Source organism: Canis lupus, chromosome 2, assembly GCF_003254725.2.
Source record: "Canis lupus dingo isolate Sandy chromosome 2, ASM325472v2, whole genome shotgun sequence".
Taxonomy (NCBI): domain Eukaryota; kingdom Metazoa; phylum Chordata; class Mammalia; order Carnivora; family Canidae; genus Canis; species Canis lupus.
Window position 1 is genome coordinate 72486645 of NC_064244.1, and position 18826 is coordinate 72505470.

General features: G+C 47.1%; 1 protein-coding gene and 1 long non-coding RNA gene across 12 annotated transcripts in view; one reads left to right on the forward strand and one right to left on the reverse strand.

The window, feature by feature from the left end:
- Window positions 1–1119: 1119 nt before the first annotated feature.
- On the reverse strand, window positions 1120–10885 carry LOC118354145 (uncharacterized). The gene is made up of 2 exons (XR_004814158.2): window positions 10533–10885; window positions 1120–3598 (listed from the first exon to the last, which is right to left on the reverse strand). It is a non-coding gene; the product is annotated as an uncharacterized LOC118354145 (long non-coding RNA).
- The window catches only part of PAFAH2 (platelet activating factor acetylhydrolase 2), a 30814-nt gene continuing 22796 nt past the window's right edge, over window positions 10809–18826 (forward strand). For 2 of the 11 annotated variants that reach the window (XM_025446931.3, XM_025446933.3), the window contains exons 1-2: window positions 16872–18079; window positions 18216–18353. In XM_025446931.3, coding sequence (XP_025302716.1) covers window positions 17936–18079; window positions 18216–18353 — 282 coding nt within the window. In that variant the 5' untranslated portion in view covers window positions 16872–17935. Of the gene's footprint in view, window positions 10989–11260; window positions 11529–11671; window positions 11850–12124; window positions 12302–16865; window positions 18080–18215; window positions 18354–18826 lie in introns of those variants that run through there. The other 9 variants (XM_035714047.2, XM_035714046.2, XM_025446938.3 and 6 more) reach the window with 9 other exon arrangements.

Here is an 18826-nt window from a genome sequence, read left to right on the forward strand (position 1 = left end):
TGTAGGGTGGGTGTCTCTTAGCAGGAGAAATCCAGAAGGGATTAAGGTAAACAGGCATCCCCGGGCCAGCCTTTCACAAACAGGACACCATCCCTGCCTGAAACTGCAGGCTGAGTTTTCAGCCCTGGCCATTCCTCTGGGGCCTGCCTCCCCAGGACAGGGGTCTCAGGGTGGAGGCTGGCGGACAGCAGGGCTGTCCCCTGGTCATAGTCATTCTGTTCCATCCTCCTGAATGTTTCACTTGAATTAGTTCCCCTGCGAAGGCTCCAAAGCCATGCCTGGCCTCAAGGTTCCTCGACCCTCCCAGATCAGCCCACACCCAGACTCCTCCACCCCAGCCCTGAGTGCCAAGGGGTTAATTGACAGGCCAGCTTGGCAAGTGTTTACATAGCAGTTGGGCTGCTTGGAGCCCCAGGTAATTAACAGCCTGCTTTTCAAAGCCAAGGCAGGAAGATTTAGTTCTCTCCTCCCTCCCTAGGGATGCCACTTGGCAGAGTAAACACAGCTTTCTGTTGGCTCTTTGAGGAAATGCCCACAGAGGAGTGGGAGCTAGAGGCAAGAATCAGGCCTGAATAGTGGGAGCCAGGGTCAAGAAACAGGCCTGAAGGTGGGCTTAGAGGATGAAATGAAGGCAGCTCAGTCCCCATTTCTCTGGGAATCGTGGCCCTACCTCCAAAACCCGGCCCCCAACTGACGTTCCTTAGGGCCTGGCCTGCCCATCATCGCTGTAATTGATGGGAGCCCATGCAAGGGCTGGGCCCCTTACATACATCACTTCATTTATTCCCTGCCACCACTGGAAGAACTAGGTGCTTGTATCTCTGCTTCCAAATTAGGGAAGGGAGATGCAGAGAGATGAAATCACTTGTAAAAAAAAAAAAAAAAGAAAGAAAGAAAGAAAGAAAGAAAGAAAGAAAGAAAGAAAGAAAGAAAGAAATCACTTGCCTAGGGTCTCCCAACTAGTGGGTCGTAGAGCCAGGACCAAACCATGATCCATCCGACATCAGACCTGCTGGACTTTATACTTTCCCTTATGGAAGAAAAAACATGTCTATTTGTTGAGACCTACCATGTGCCGGCACTGTGTCAGACACTTTACTTCAATCTCTAATCTGGAAGTATCATTTTCTAGAATCTCTTTACTATGCCGTTTAACATCAGAAGAGTGAGATAGTACAGTCCATATCTGAGAGAAGAAACACAGGTGTGAACCCCAGAAATACAGACACGACGGCACCCTGGCAAGTTGCCTCTTGCAGCCCCAACAGCATCCTCATCGTGTCCATTGGGTCCTGTTGGCCCCACCTCCAAACAAACCCTGAAACTAGCCTGACTCCCACCTCCCTGCCCCCACCCTAGTCCGGGCCATCATCACTTTGTGTCTGGATCCTTGCATTGCCTCTGGCCTCTGCCTTCCTCTTGTCTCACTGAAATACTATTTCCTCACAGCAGCCAGAAGATCTTGTTAAAGTGCAAATCTATCCCTCCTTGGCTTTAGCTCTGTATTAACCATGTCATTTTATTTTCTGTATTTTGATGCTTTGACATCGGGGCCTTGCTCACCCCAGAGGGACTGCCCCTCCCAAGTCTAGCCCATTCCGAGAGATAATAAACAAATCACTCTGGAGCTTGCCTTTCCAATGCAAGCCAACAGATCCAGAGCCCATACCCCAAACACCTCCTGGAGGGCTCTCTCACTCAGGGCCACTCTCCCCTTGCCCTATTCACCCCAGCGTTGGGTGCTAGACAACTGGGGCCAGCCCCTATGTCTCAGAGCCTGCGGACATGATTTATAATAGCCAATCCTAAACCACTCTATCCATTTCAGAGTGGAACTTTATCCATTCCTCCCACAGAAACCACAATAAAGGCTCTTGCCCAGGCTTTGCTCTGGCTCCCTCTGCCTCCTGACAGACCTGGTGCTTTCCCATGTGATCCCTTGGAGCATGGCATGCCCCCTCCTCTTGGGATCCTTGAATATAACAAATTGTCTTTTCAATCATAGTTGTCTCCTGATCTGTTGGCCTTGTCACACCTAAAAACCTTTTTTAAAACCTTTTTTAAAAATAAACTATCCGGGGCAGCCCTGGTGGCTCAGCGGTTTAGCACTGCCTTCGGCTCAGGGCCTGATCTTGGAGACCTGGGATCGAGTCCTATGTTGGGCTCCCTGCATGGAGCTTGCTTCTCCCTCTGCCTGTGTCTCTGCCTCTCTTCCTCTCTGTGTGTCTCATGAATAAATAAAATCTTAAAAAAAAAAAAAAAAAAAAAAAACCTATCCCAGTGGTTTGCATCGCACAGAATAAAATCCAGGCTTCTTTCCATGGCCTAGAAGGCCCTGCGTGATCTAGCCCCTGCCGACCCTGCAGGACCTTGTCTCTGGCCCCTCTCTCTGACTCACTGCACTCCAGCCCACTGCCCGCTCACTACTCAGACCCAGCAAAGCCACTTCCGCCTTAGGACCTTTCCCTTGGCTCTTCCCTCCCAGAGTTCAGCATAAGTTCCCCCATCTGAGGCTCTGTGTGCCTGTTGCCTTCATGGAGAGGACTTTTCTGAACACTTGCCATCACAAAATAAAAACAGTAGCGCTTCTTGGGTGTTGTCTATGTGCCAGGCACCATTTTATACACTTTCTATGTAATCACTCTTTGAATCCTCACAACAAGCCTCTAAGGTAAGTGTTATTATTTCCGTTTTGCAAGTGAGGTAACAGGCTCAGAGAGGTTAAATGATAGGACCCAAGTCTCATAGCTAACAGGCAGGAGGGCTGGGACTGAAACGGGCAGCCCATTTCCAGAGTCCACACCCTGAATCACTGTACCTTATTTCCTGGTGCACAGTAAGTTCGTAATTAGCTATTATTATTGTTGTTGTCGTTAACAGAGGCTGAATTTCACTCTCCGCTGAGTGCAGAGCCCAACCTGGGGGCTCCATCTCTCAGCCCTGAGATCATAACCTGAGCTGAAATCAAGAATCAGATACTCAATCAGCTGAGCCGACCTGGTGTCCCTCTCCTATTTTTTTTTTTTTCATGGAATTCAAATTCCTTTAGGCAAATCACTGTCCACTTTGCCGCCATCCTTCCTGCTCCCCAGCATCTTACACCAATTCACTTGACTTGCTTGGAATCAGAAGATAATCATGTTTCCAACCCCCCCACTCTGGGTGGAGGGCATTCTCTTAACCAACACCCACTGTGCTGGGCACTGTACTAGGCCCACAGAGATGAATAAGATGGCATCCTTGTCCTCAAGGAGCCCATAGCATGTGGGGAGGCACCTGTCACAAGGATGTCAATGCATGTTAGGGAAGCACTAAAGAGCACAGTGGGATGCAACCAGGATTCTGCAGAGGAAGTGACATCTCTGCTGCGTCTGGAAGACTTGGCAAGAAGCATATGGAATAGTGCAGCAGGCCCAAATGGAAACAGCAGAAACACTCAGAGGTGGCTGAGTACATGTATGTCTGGGGACTAGGCAGTCACTTTGCAGGAGAAAAAAGAGTGAATCTCGCTGGCTGAAGGAAGTTAACTCAGATCTTGAAGAGCTTCTAGGCTTTCTGGTGAGGATGGTGGGCTTAGTCCTGGAGGCTGAAAGCAGTCCTAGAAGAATTTTAAGCAGGGGCTGATGTGGCATTGTTATGTTAGTAAGGGTTCCACCCCTACACACTCCCATTTTCCCAGACCTGCCAAGAACTTGGTACCCACCAGGCCAGCTCATGTTCTGCAGGCTGGCGAGGCTTTACCAGACATTTGATGGACTTGATGATAGCAAGGCAGGGGACCAGGAAGAAAAGATTGAAAGTGGGAATTCAGGACCTCCTTGGCCTCTGGGCATCTCTGAACTGGCCTAGCCTCTAAGAACCATGATGAGAGATTCTGGGAAGTAAGCCATTGCCAAGGCCAAGTAAACTCCTGAAGGCATTGAAGGAGCCAGGAAGTAGAAATGGCAACGCCTTCACCACTTTTCCCCTCCTAGGTGGAGGTGGGCCAGATGCCCAGCCTCTTCCTTTGCAGGAAATTCCTTCAGTCTGGCCTCCTTCCTCTGGGCTCCATAGTCCCTGCACCTCTCAGCCAGTGATCTAGTGACTGCTTTGGAGGTTATACCCTTAGTTGTAGAGTTAGATCTCACAGAGGAGAAATGTTGGAACAACCTCAGAGACTCCAACGTCTACCCATCCCCTCTAGCCAGGTACCAGGTATAGTCGCAGAACAGATAGATCTGGGTTTTGGTCTTGGCTTTGCCAGTTATTAACTGTAAGACCTTGCATGGGTCACCTGTGGCCTCTGTGAACCCTGTTTCCTGACCTACAAACTGAGAATGGCACTCTTGACTTCTCAGAATTATTGTGTCAATGGAACGAGATCGGGTATGCCAAACACTTGGCACAAACGTGATTCTTGTCAGTGCTGGACACTCGCAGCTGGGGTTCATTAGCTAGAGAGCTCAGGGATGGGTGAAGGTACCTTAGATGGACCACAATGGGTGGCCATGGCAGAGGACACAGCCCTTGCAAAAGCATAGAGGGTGAGAAGGCATGGCCAGATTGAAGAATGTTATGCCCCCAAGCAGTTTGCTGTGCCTGGAGCAAGAGGTGGCTGAGAATGAGATTGGACACAAGCAGGGAAAGTCAGGGTGGGAAGGGCACAGGGTGGGGCTAAAGGGGCTTGGGCTCCCTCTTCAGGCTCATTGTCATGTAGTATAGTGGTTAGGACTGTGGAATGTGATCCCCATGAACCTGCATTCAAATTCCAGTTCTGTTACTTGCTTGGGTGGCCTTGAGCAAATCACTTAGGCTCCATCTTAGCTTGAGTCCCCCCAAAAGCAGACCCCAAGACTTAGGTGCTTGTAGTCTACTGGGGAGATTATTTCAAAAAGCAGAAGTAAAGTCATGGAGGTGAGTCCAGGAGAGGAGAAAAGCTAATAGGAGCCAGATACATTCATGTGAGGCTTGCTGCCGTGAGGCACTGGGGTCAGTTCCCCTGGGGACTCTGTGAGACACAGTGTGGAATTGCACCTCAAAATCATCTTAGCTCAGGATGGGAGGCACCAACTTCCTTGATGGCTCAAGGTTGGCCTTGGGGTGCAGAACACATCACCCTCTTGCCCTTCCTGGTTCATAGATGCCTAAGAAAGCCCTTGGGGGCAAGGAAGCAGGCAGAAGCAAGACCTTGGGTGGATGGCCCTCAGGGTGCTGGAAAGTACCACGCTGGCAAGGAAACTCAGAGAAGGGGTGAAGGGATCTAAGGCAGGTATCAACACTCCTATTACCTTTTTGAGCCTCTGTTCTTTTGTCTGAAAAACAAAAAGACTAGGACATACTCCCCCAGTGGGTTAAATGAGGTAAAGTATTTGAAAGTTCCTAACAACCTGACTGACACATAGTAGACAATCAAGAATTGCTAGGTATGTTTGGGCACAAATGCCAGCTCTTCATAGAATCCTTCCCTGACCATTGTTCTCCATCAGAGCATCCTGTCTGTTTCTTGCAGAACACTTAACATAGCCTGTCATTATCCTTGTTACATGTTTGTTTATTATCTCTCTCCACTAGAATGAAAGTACCATGTGGATAGAAATTTAATATCTTGGGCAGCCCGGGTTGCTCAGCGGTTTAATGCCGCCTTCAGCCCAGGGCCTGATCCTGAGGACCTGGGATCGAGTCCCATGTCGGGCTTCCTGCATGGAGCCTGCTTCTCTCTCTCTCTCTCTCTCCCTCTGTGTGTGTCTCTCATGAATAAATAAATAAAATCTTAAAAAAAAAAGAAAAAAGAAACTTAATTTCTTGATTCACTGCTTGATCTCCAGGGTTGAGCACAGGGCCTGGGACATATTAGGTGCTTAATATTTTTTGAATAGAAGAATCATTATATTAACAATAATAGAGAAGGACAGTTACTATTCTTGACCTTTATTAAGCATATACTCAATCTGTTAACAGGACATTAGACCTAGCTGGATTCATCCAGACTCCAGCTGGGGCCCAAGGCTGAAAATAGTAGGTGTAGCTGTATTCAGAGCAGGACCCTTCAACTCTTCCAACACTACCCACCAACTTCCAGGCTATATGACAAGAAAGAACTAAGAGTACTTGAGCAGCTTTCAGCCAGGACGAGAGTATTTTGGGAGAGTTTGAAGGCAGTGATTTGAAAAGAATGAAGCTGTTGCATAATTTTGCTTCTTTCCAAGGTCAGAGTCATAGAAAAACTAATGAAGTTTAAGTTTTAGAGTCCCTTCTGAGGCCCTGGGAGGGGACCTAGCAATATGTTCACATGTTCTACAAACTTTGAAAAAGTAAGATATTTAAAATTCTTTTTTTTTTTTTAAAGCGGGGTCTCCTAGAATTGTATAAGCTTCAAGCCTCACAAAACCTGGATCCACCTCTGCCCCCTATCAGATCCAAGCCATTTAAGTAACCAGTGATCCATGGATTAGCTCCTTGATCCTTGTGTCAACTTTGTGATGTAGATGCTATTGTTGCCCTTGTTTACAGATGAGCAAATTGAGGTCTAGAGAAGAGTTGTTGCCCAAGATCTTAGTTAGGATGTGGTAGATCTGGGATTTAAAGTTTGTAGTCAGGGTGCCTGGGTGGCTCAGTGGTTGAGTGTCTGCCTTTGGCTCAGGGCATGATCCCGGGGTCCTGGGATCAAGTTCCACATCGGGTTCCCTGCAGGGAGCCTGCTTCTCCCTCTGCCTGTGTCTCTGTCTTTCTCTCTCTGTGTCTCTAATGAATAAATAAATAAAATCTTAGAAAAAAAATAAAGTTCATAGGGTGCCTGGGTGGCTCAGTGGGTTAAGTATCTGACTCTTGGTTTCAGCTCAGGTTATGACCTCAGGGTCATGATCTCAGGATCCTGATCTCAGGGTTGTGAGATCTAGCCCTGCATGAGGAGTCTGCTTGAGGACTGCCCCTCTCCTCTCTACCCCTTCTCACTCTCACTCTCTCTCTCTCTCAAATTAAAAAAAAAACCTTGAAAAAAGTTTGTAACCTATCTCCAGGGCCCAGATCCTTAACTACAATGCTTTCCAATGGTATATATCTGTTTTCTTGTCCATTTTCCCTACCAGCTGTGACATCTCCAAGGACATGAAGGCAAGTAATTTCTACACTCAGCACCCAGTCTGGAGCAGACATTAACATATGTTGGTATATAAGAAAGAAGAAAGCAGCCCCTGACCTTCAGGAGCTGGCCTGGGATTCACAGTTGACCTTTGGTGTTCCTAACCTGAACAGAAACAATGCCACAGAACAGCATCATGAGAAGAGGCCATGTCCAAGATGGATCAAGATACAAACAGGATCACGTCATAATCACGTCTGAACGTAGACAAAATGAACATTGAACGTTGTCCGAAACACAAAAAACACTAACCATCCCCTATCTTGGCTAATAAAAGAGACTATTGCTTCTTACTAATGACAACTTTCACCTTAGTGAACTCTTCCCTCCTTCTAGATAAAATTTAGATTTTATCTTAAAACATAGATTTACCCTTTACTCCTGGATAACATTCAATCTAGAGCAAAGCCTTGCTTCCTCCAAGCCTCCCTGAAATCATCTAACAAAAGCCCCAATTCTAAGTCTTTTCTGATACCCTCTGTCTGTGATGACCCACATTTCCCAATCATGCATGTTCTCCCTCACTGCAATGAGTATCCAACTTACTCAATTACAGCTGTGTTTCTGGTGGTCCTTTACTGCGGTAGAAATAACACAGTATCACCCATCTATGGATCATTGAGCATAAAATATCACTGTCAAAAGTTACAAAGCCTTGCTCATCCAAAACTAGTTGATGGTGATAGAAAAATACTGGCTCCCTCTGGAGGATGAGTGGTTATAAACTAGGAAGGGACATGAGGCAACCTTTCAGGGTATTGGAAATGTTCCACATTTCATTTTTTTTAAAGATTTTATTTATTTATTAATGAGAGACACAAAGAGAGAGGCAAGACACAGGCAGAGGGAGAGAAGCAGCCTCCAGGCAGGGAGCCTACCATGGGACTCGATCCCAGGTCTCCAGGATCACACCCTGGGCGGAAGGCAGGCACCAAACCGCTGAGCCACCCAGGTGTCCCTAAATGTTCCAAACTAAGTGTTTTGCATTTCAAATGTTGGGTTTTTAACAGAAGATTTTTTTTGGGGGGGGGAGGGAGAGGGAGAGAGAGAATCTCAAGCAGATTCCCCACTGAGTGCAGAGCCTGCCTCAGCTCCATCCCAGGAGTCTGAGATCATGACCCAAGCCTAAATGACTAGTTGGATGTTCAACCGACTGAGCCATCTGGGCACCCCTATTTATCTATTTGAGAGAGAGAGAGAGAGAGAGAGCAGGAGTGTGCACACATGTGAGGAGAGAAGGGGCAGAAGGGGAGGGGTAAGGAGAAGGGGAGGGAGAAGTGGCTATGAGCTGAGTGTGGAGCCAGACTTGGGGCTCAATCTCATGGTCCTGAGATCACAACCTTTGCTGAAACCAAGAGTCAGATGCCCAAATGACTGCACCACCCAGGTGCCCCAACCTACATAAAATGTTTAAACAGAAAAAGATGAAGCGATACACTTAATATTAACACACTTTACACACTTTTTGTATACATATTATACTTTGATTTTTAAAAGTGTTGTCCAACAACTTTGGCAGGTAGTGGGGAGGACAGGAAATCCAAACTGGTCACTTAAATATCACTTTAGTAACTTAGCAACAAGGAGAAGGCTAGAGTAGGATGGTAGCCAACTGGAAGGGAATCTTGGGCTGTCGGAGGATGGGATCTATGATGAAAGTCTGGAAAATCAACTGCTTGCTGAAAACTTAAAGCATTTGGGTTGTTTATCCCAGAAAAGACTAGATTAGAAGGAAATGCAATTAAACTCAAATATTCTATTTTGCAATAGGAATTTCAGCCCCAAACAGAGCTTCCTAATGGTGACAAAAGAGGCAAAAGGAGGCTGTGATGTCCCCGTGCCTGGGAAGTTGAAAAGTCAGTTGCCCAGCAAATACACCCACCATAGCCTGGTCTGGGAGTAGGAGACAGAGGAATGACCCCAGATGCTCCTTTCATGACCGGGGACTCTGGTTTAGTCATGGGTGTCCTGGCCCAGTTGCAGAGCACCGATTAATTAGTGCCAAAGAGAGCATTCTCGGATGTGCACTAAGCTTTTTATATTCTGCTGTCACTCCACTGACCACAGCTTTAATTAAATCCCAGGCTTAATTAGCACAGTGCGGTACTGCCATCACTATTTCCTGATGACTTTATCTTGGTTCCTGGAAAGATGGTGGTGGTGACAGTGTCAAGAGCAGGGGTGAGGCTAAAGAAGACTAAATCAGGGACTCCAGACACTGTTGATTTGAGGGTATGTGAGATGGGGGTGGGTGGGGATCACCTGTAGGATTCAGCACCTGACCTTGGAGAGCTCACAATTTCTTGGAGAATTAAAACTCCCACCTAGGAGATGGCACAAGGCGGTGTGATTGGTAAGGTGCACACAAATGAGAGGTGCACACAAATATCCCAGCAACTGAGAGCGGGTAGAGGTTCTTTAGGACTGGAGGAATCAGCAAAGCTTCATGGGGAGGAGGGCCTAGCTGACCTTTAAAGGAAGACAGGATTAGAGGAGCCACCAGGCAGGCTACCCACCTAGTGGAGGGAGGAGCATGAGTGAAAGAGTTGAGGTAACCACAGAAACCTGACACATCTCAAGAATGGCCAAGAGGTGAAGGTAGCCAAAGGCAGAGCAGAAAAGTGATCCCTGTCAGAGAACAGCATGAGCACCACTTCCAGGGAAGTGGTGGGGGGCCAGGTTGAGGAGGACCTCCAATGCCAAGCTGAGACAGGGAAACCTAAGGGAACCCATCAGAGTTTTAAAAAGCTGTTTTTTTTTTCCTTTGCTCCTTTTTGGGCTTCTATTCTTGCTAGGATCTGTACCCCCGCCCTACACATGCCTTATTTTATGTACGTCCTTCTTGTAAGGGACAAAGAGTGATATCTTTGGAGTCTTCCAGCACAATATATACTATCTAAGGAACTAACAGGCAGAGCCATCATGTGCATATTCCAGACCACTGGTGCTGGACATCTCAACGCCCAGACCCCCGGCTCCAAGGAGTGAGTGACTTATGATTGGACATCTGGCCCCCATCCTTGTTCTGAGCAGTTCCTGGATGCCTGAGAGGACATGTGCATCACACCACCATTGGCAATAAATCCCCCAGACCCCAAGCACAGACCAGACTCATGCTCCTTTCCTTTCCGAGTCTCCGAGACTCTATCTGCTGTTTCTATAGCCTCAATAAACCGCTTTCACTTCCTGCTGGCTCGAGTTTGAGTCCCATCCCACATGAAGCCAAAGACCCTCTTCTCTTGCCTCGTCCTGCAGGACCCCCTCTGGTTCCTCCTCGGACCCTGCCTGCCTGCATCAAAGCTAAGTTGGGACCTCATTCAGTAGGTAGTCGGGAGCTGCTGAAAGTGTTTAAGTCACTTGAATGATCCAAATTTCTTCTAGTTTACAAGACTCTTGAGGGTGTGGCTCTACCTACCTCCTCGGGTGTCTCTCCATCCCTCACACTCTTGGGCTTCAGCCTGAGTGTAGGACACTCTTCACACTCCCTGCACTCCTAAGTCCCATTCCCTCAATTCCCAATCTTAGTGTCTGTCTAAGAAGCCTCAAGGACAGGGTCCCGTTTACCCGAAGCCTGAGCAGGTGCCCCCTTTCAGGATTCCCTCAACCCCCTAGAGAACCCCCTAGCGCTGTGCTGTAATTCTTCATTTGTCGGAATCCTCCGCTAGACTGTGATGTCATCTGAGGCGAGGGACAGCACCTGGTTCACCACCGTGTCCCTAAGAACCAGCACTTGAGCAGCAAAGGGGTGACGGACGGATGGAGGGGCTGGGCTGGGGGCGGGGAGGACCAGCGATCGCTCAGCCTCCTCCCCCCTGTTCTCCCTCCGGGAGCTTCTGAAGGAGGACAATGGAAAAGCGCCAAGTGTCAACAGGTAACGGGCTGGTACAACATGTGCGCTTCATTTTAATGATCAGCTTCATACTCTCACAGAACGCAGAATGGGGGTAATCAAAAAAAAAACTCCGACCTTCTCCCCAGCCCCCCACGCCAGCACCTCCCTGAGACTAAAACGAAGCCCTGGCAATCCCGAGGCACGCCCGGGAGCTATTTGGGGAGCGGCGAGGCGGAGGGTTACTAGCCGGAACTATACGCGGTAACCCTCCGCTCGAGGCTTGTAGTCGTGGCGGCGACGCCTCGACCACCAGGGGGAGGAATCGCGCCGCAGCCCGGGCCTTGTTTCACCCAACAATGAGGGGCCGCCTGCCACTCTGGGGATTGTAGTCTGAAGGTCGCGATCTTGCGCGGTGCACGCCGGGAGTTGTAGTTCCAGGCAAGGAGGAGGGGAAGGCTTCTAAGCGCCAATGATGAGTTCTGGAAACTACACCTACCAGAGGGCCGCGAGCCCCGGAGTAGTCACCGGTTTCCGTCGAGTCGACTGTCTGGGATACTCCTGAAGGGTCAACTTGACCGGGTAAGTTGGGGGAGGAGGAAGCTCTTCTGTTCTGAACTGAGGTATCAGCCGACTTTGTCCTCCTCCAGCCCGGTTTGGGGGCTGCTCGTCTCGATCCTAGAAAGTCTGCATTAATCCTTCATCCTTTTCTGTTTCCTCTTCAGACACCTCCGGTATCTACCTGCACCCTTAACGCTCCCACTGTCACCTGGCGCCCTCGCTCCCGGCGCGCCTGGAGCCCCCGCCTGAGCCCAGGTCTGAGGCCCCAGCCTCCACCGCCCTACGCGGAGCGCTCACCGTGACCTCCCAGAAACCCGGGCTGCTGTAGGCTCCACGCCTCCTGTGTGCTTCTCTCTTACTCTCCCTTTCCGCTTTTTCATGCTAGTGGAAGAAGGGTCGCCATTCCTACTTCCCGCTCGGTGGCGGAGCCCGGACTCAGCCGACCCGGGGTCTAGTCCACCTCTGCGGCTCGCTCGCTGTGTGACCTCGGGCGGCCCAAGCAGTGTCCGTGGGACTCCCGCTCTTCGTTTACAAAACCTCCGTCTTAGGCGGAGGCTCTTTTGTGGAGCCAATAAGCTAATAGGTGTGAAAGGGCTTTAAAAAAAAAAACAAAACTGTGAAGCCTCCACCAGCGAGAGAGGTTATTTTTGTTATAATTGTTGATGCTCTGGAACACTCTTCTCTTGGCTCCTTTTCTGTCTCTGCCCCCTTGTTGCTCAAGTCTGCCCCTTGAGGGCTTCGTGTCTCCGTTCTCTAAGAGCAGGATATTTCCTCACTTCCTCCAGAGACCAAAGGTCAGACTAATGAGCTTTAAACCTCCAGAGAGCTTTGTCTGAAAGGAAGCCCCAGAGAAGGGCTTATCTTGGACTCTGTCCTCAAATAGCCAGTGATGAAAAGTCCACACAGCTGGCAAAAGGGTGGTTGGTTTCTCCTCACTGGAAACAGGATCCCAGCAGGAGATGGACAGCTGCGTTGTAGGCATTGTCCATTGCTTTTGGGCTCTCATGGGGCTTTTTAAGTACACTCTGATTTTCATGGGAGTCTTTTAGACTCAAAAAGGCTGGGAGGAAAGAATCCATTTTGCCAAAGGGTTTAATACAGAAAAAAAAAAAAAAAAAAAAAAAGAAAGAGACCTTGGCCAGGTATGGTGAAAGAAGGACATAGCATTGTTAATTTTTAGCATTTTGTGAGCACTTAAAGTGTACCAAGCCCTAGGCAATATCCCGTTTCTTATTTACTTTTTAAAAACATTTTTTTTATTTTCTCAATTTTCTTATTTAAATTTAACCTTTGAAGTACCTTCATTTTACTTATAAGGAACTTAGGCTCAGAGAGGTCATACTATAATAACTATTGTAGTTAGAGCTACCATCTCTGGTTAGAGTGCCGTCTCCATGTCAGGTATTTTATATACATTATTTTATTTAATCCTCAACAATTTCATGAGTGCTATTATTTCTGTCATATGGGTAAATTCTCAGAGGCTTAGAATTTAACGAGCTTGCTCAAGATCACGACCAATTAGGAATTGGAATTCAGACTGTCACCAAAGCCTTTCTTTATACACTATACCAAATAGACTTATTTTGGGGTAAAAAAAGACAAAGAATTGAGAGGGTTTAAATCAAAGCCAAGTAAAGGAGCATTTTACTGGGTTCTTAGTACATAAGGAAAGCATGAAGATAGATGGTTTGGCCTATAGAGAAGTATAAAACACAGCCTTTATTTATTTTTTAAATTTTTATTTATTTATGATAGTCACACAGAGAGAGAGAGAGAGGCAGAGAGAGAAGCAGGCTCCATGCACCGGGAGCCCGACTTGGGATTCGATCCTGGGTCTCCAGGATCCCGCCCTGGGCCAAAGGCAGGTGCTAAACCGCTGCGCCACCCAGGGATGCCAAACACAGCCTTTATATAGTATGTGGTATATCCAAAGAAATGGTATAAGGTATAATTGTGTAAAAATTAAATCAGATTAATTGGATAAGTTAATTATTGAGACCTAGAACATGCTTCTAGGTGGCCATGGGGATTGAACCAAGTGAAATCATAGTCATTATTTCATTAATCTAAAATGGTGGGCTAGGACACTATATACATTCCGTAAATGTTTGCATACATGCATCCCTGGATAAAAAGTCCTATGTATCATCTGGACCAGAAGTTCTCAAACCTTGCGAGAAACATGGGGAGCTTTTAAAAACTGACCTTTGGGAACGAGGACCCTAAAATCTATATTTTTGAAACTTTCCCAGGTGTTTGTGACGAAAGATTCAGGAACCTCTGAACTAGGTTCTATCTGGGCCACTTGTAGGCAAGTCACTGAGTTAAAACTGCCCAGAATTGGTACTGATCCTAGAGCTATCTTAAGGCAGCCCATGATTGGCTAGCAGGTGAGGGATGTGGACAATGCTTAGAGTTGAGAGGGGGGCAGGAAGGACTTGTTAAAACACAGAGAACCAGAGATTTCACTGGGCCTTTATGAATGGGGTAGGCTTACATGGGTGGAGAAGCTTCTAGACAGGCACCACCATAAATTGTTTGGATGAGGCAAGCAAAAGAAGGTAGAGACCCCTGGGCTGATTTCCTTGGAAAATTATATGGCATTTATGAGGAAGGACTCTGGATACTCTGGCTGGGTATTTCTTAGGCAAAATTGGATTTTTCCATCTCCCCATTGTCCTCGAACATCAGTTAATGTAAGCCCAAGGAATGTAGACTCATTTTTGTGTATGCCTCACTCTGGCCAATTAACTTTAGTTTGTATTTGTTTCCAAACTTAATGATTCCCCCAGAAACTTTCTAGGACTGCTAGAGAGTTCTACTCCCCTTCTCTTTAGCAGTTTTTTTTTTTAATTTTTTTAAATTTTTTTTTTTATTTTATGATAGTCACAGAGAGAGAGAGATAGAGGCAGAGAAACAGGCAGAGGGAGAAGCAGGCTCCATGCACCGGGAGCCCGATGTGGGATTCGATCCCGGGACTCCAGGATCGCGCCCTGGGCCAAAGGCAGGCGCTAAACCGCTGCGCCACCCAGGGATCCCCTCTTTAGCAGTTTTTAACTCCATTCACTCATCCTGATTTCTGTCCCAAGCACTGTTCTCTATATGGGGTGAATCTCTTCCTATAAATTACTGTCATTCTGGTCACCCAGTCCTGAACCCTGACTCATCTTTGGCTCTTCTATCTCCCTTGCCTCCTCAAATCTACTCATTTGCCAAATCCTGTTGTTTCTACTTTTCACTCGATCAACAATATTTCCTAGATAGTCCCTAAGAGGCAGGTACCACACGAGTGCTTTATTTTATTTATTTATTTTTTTAAAGATTTTATTTATTTATTCATGAGAGACACAGAGAGAGAGGCAGAGACACAGGCAGAGGGAGAAGCAGGCTCCACGCAGGGAGCCCGATGTGGGACCCAATCCTGGGACTCCAGGATCATGCTCCGGGCCAAAGACAGGCACCAAACCGCTGAGCCACCCAGGCGCCCCTACATGAATGCTTTAAATGCATTGTTTTATTTTATCTTCCCAGCAACCCTATGAGGATGGATAGTTTCCCGTTGTACCGATGAGGAATCAGGCTTACTTAGTGAGATCAGAGGATCTGCCCAAAGTTAAACTAGGTGGCAAAGGAACTGAGCTCAAACTTGACTCTTTTAGACTTAATATCACTCATTTCCAGAGTAGATTCCAGCTCCTTGGCCTAGCACTCGAGAGACTGCTACCCTCCAAACCCGTGATACCTTTTTCTTATCACGTGTGCTTTCTTACCTCTGTGTCTTAGCTTATGCACTTTCTTCTACTTGAAAGTCAACTTTTGTCATCTTCCTTGCCCTCCACTGCCAAGCTACAGAAGTGTGCTTCTCACAACTCCTACATCTGATCACCTTAACTGTCCCTCATTTTTGGCCGTTAGAACTTGGAGCTGCTTCATTGTCATGTGGGTGACATGTATCACGTGCCCTTGCCGTAGGTCTTCTCTGTGTGTGTGCCCTCAGAGACAAGGGGAAAAGGTCAGGGTGTGAGACTGAGCAGCACGTACTCAACTTCTCTCTGGCTAACCAGTCCATGGACTGCATCAGTTAGTTCCTTTTTTAAAAGAATTGCATTCTACCACTACAGAGTAATAGAAAGAAAATCATTTGTTATGTTCTTAAGTTAAATAGAATGATGTTAGGATTATTGGTTATTTGAGGTTTGCCACTGGACCAGACAGTTGGAAGTTGGCATCCAGGAGATCTTTGTGTAATAATTGTTCTGCTTGTGACGTTGTGCAGCTCACTTAACTTCTGAAGGCCTTGGTTTGTTCATCAGTACATGTATGTAGTGGGGAGGGTGGGAAATGATTGTGGTGAGGATTGATAGAAATGGTCTCTAAGGCCTTTTCTTTCCCAAACACACTTGGGCTTGAACTTTCTGATCCATCCCAGAGTGTCTTTTTTTTTTCATCCCAGAGTGTCTTAAAGCAGAATAGCATAATGGCTAAAAATATGGGTCTGGGACTCACTGTATTATTGGTTTAGATGCTTTTGGTTCAGGCAATGGAAATCTAAAGTCAAATTTTTTTTAAAGATTTTATTTATTTATTCATGAGAGACACAGAGAGAGAAAGAGGCACAAACACAGGCAGAGGGAGAAGCAGGCCCCATGCACGGAGCCTGACACAGGCAGGACTCGATCCCGGGTCTCCAGGATCACACCGTGGGCTGAAGGCAGCATTAAACCGCTGAACCACCCAGGCAGCCCAAGTCAATTGATTTTAACAAAAAGGGGATTTACTGACTCGTGTAACTAGAAAGTCCAGGAGTGGGTCAGGTTTTTCAGGTATAGTCTAATCTAGAGATTCCTTTTTAAGTTTTTTTTTGTTTTTTTGTTTTTGTTTTTGTTTTTTTTTTTTAATATGAGAGAGGGAGAGAGAGCACAAGTTGGGTGAGGGGTGGAGGGAAATGCAGACTCCCTGCTGAGCTGGAAGTCCCAAGACTCCAGGATCATGACCTGAGCTGAAGGCAGATGTTTAACCGACTGAGCCACCCAGGTGCCCCCAATCTAGAGATTCTTAATGTCTTCACAAAAATGACTCTATTTCTCTGATTCTCTCTGCCATCCTCCTTGGGTAGCTTCATCCTCAAGGTAGCAAAGTGACTGCAACATTTCAAGGCTTCGTATCTGTCATCACTCTAGTTCAAAACAAGAAAGAACATTTCCATCCTCAACCATCAAAGCCCTGGGCTTTACTCTGAATGGACCAACTGTGTTATGCAGCCACTCTTCATCCAGATACTGACCAGGGCATACCAAAGGGTGATTGGCTCAGGTCAATTAAGGCTCAAGTCTAAGAAGTCTACAGGTCAGCCCAACCCAAGTCACAAGGGTACTGCATAGGAGGGCAAAATAGAATGGATATCGACAAGTTTGCCCATATTCTCCTCTGTTACAGCCATATTGCCTGTGATCAAATTCTGGCTCTGTTAACTTTATGTTCTTGGGGGCAATTACCTAAGTTGGTCAAGCATCAGTCATCAGTTTCCTCATCTCATTTTTTCAATTAATAATGTATTAAAGCACTTGGTGTAATTCCTGGCCCTCCATAATGTCATGATGACGATGCTGCTGGGGATGAGATTAAAGAGGGATAGAGAGCAATGGCATTGGCCCCAATTTAGGGAGCAGCCTAGTTAAAGAAATGTCTGCTAGTCAGGAACACGCACACCTGCCACGTTGAAGGCTCCTGTTTGATCTACTGCCATATCATAGTCTTCTCTGTCTCTGCCCTTTCTTTTTCATGTGTCCTGTGTAGAAATGCTTTCCTTCCTCTCCCCATCTCTAAATCTTCCTCATATCTCACGCCTAGCCTAAGTTCCGCTTTTATAGTCAGTAGTTTAGGTCCGTGTTTTTGTAGACATATAACTGTGTCTCCCCATGAGCAGGATCAGTAGGGGTTAAGAGCTTGGGTCTGGATTAGACAGACCTGGCATTGCTGCCCAGAAGCAGGATAACTTGGGAAAGTTATTCAACCATTCTGTGCCTTACTTTCCTCATCTGTAAACAGGGTGTCCATAGGACCTTCCACAGAGAGTTGTGGAGAGAATGAATAATGTACTGTATAGAAAGAGCTTAGTTCAGTGCTGACACAGTGAATCTTAGACATTATTATTCCTGGTCCCATGAGGACATGATCCAGGTTATGTTGTCTGCAGAGGTTGTGCTGAGTATAAACACTTGGCAGTTTTTTTTTTTTTTTAAAGATTTATTTATTTAAGAGAAACCATGAAAGTGTGAGTGAGGGGAGGGGCAGAGGGAGAGGGAGAGAATCTCAAGCAGACTCCCTGCTGAACTTGGAGCCTGCTGCAGGCCTCCATCTCACAACCCTGAGACCGTGACCTGAGCTGAAACCAAGAGTTGGATGCTCAACTGACTGCGCCACCCATGCGCCCCCTTGGCAGTGGGTTTGGGGGAACATTGGAAGCTCTCTCCTTTTCCCAACCATCTCTTCACCCTGCTCTCAACACCAAAAAAGCAGCCCTTAAGCCTTGGCAAAGTCGGTGTAGCAAAGTAGATGACGAAGACTGGGTGAGTCCCCAGCAGGGAGATGGGATAACAGTGGACATGATAGCAGATAGAAGTGGACATGATAACAGATAACACATAGAAGCAACAGGAAGCTAAGAGGAAACCAGCAAGAGGCTCTTCTGTGTTCCACCTTCAGCCATCAAGTTCAGCACTGTCCAGGTTGTTTGTTTCAACTGGTGATGAAATGGGGGTGAACCAGTCCATGAGCTTCCCACCTGTCACAGGACCCCACCATGTAGGCTGCGGGGATGTGATGGAGGGCCAGGGTCTCGAGGTAAGTGTCTCCAGCTCTGTCCCCACACATCTCCGCTGCTGCTTCTGCACCATGACTTGTCAGTAGCCAATCTAATGGTGTGATTCTCAGTGGGGGAAACTGAGTTAGAGCTGGTCTGGATTTGGTTATAGAGCCCCCAGGTCTGTCTTCCCTGACCTTTTTCTTCCTATTTCCAGTTAGAAACATCTTGGTAGCCAGAGATGGGTTCTTTTGCCACTAGGATGAAAGGGGGGCTCAAGCTCCAAAGGCAGGTCTCAGATCCCCTGTCCTGTCTTGGGAGCAGATGTCTTATCTGGAAAGGTTTTCAGTCTCATCTCAGTCTGAAGGTATGAGGAGGAGCAGTGAACCATGGTGGTGGCCTCTGACTTCCCAACCTGGGTAGGAAGACATGCTCCTCTTTCTCCTTTCCTGCCTTTATCTGTTTTTCCTCCTGCTTTGGTTCTGGACCTTCCCTCCACCAGTTCCTAGGTGCT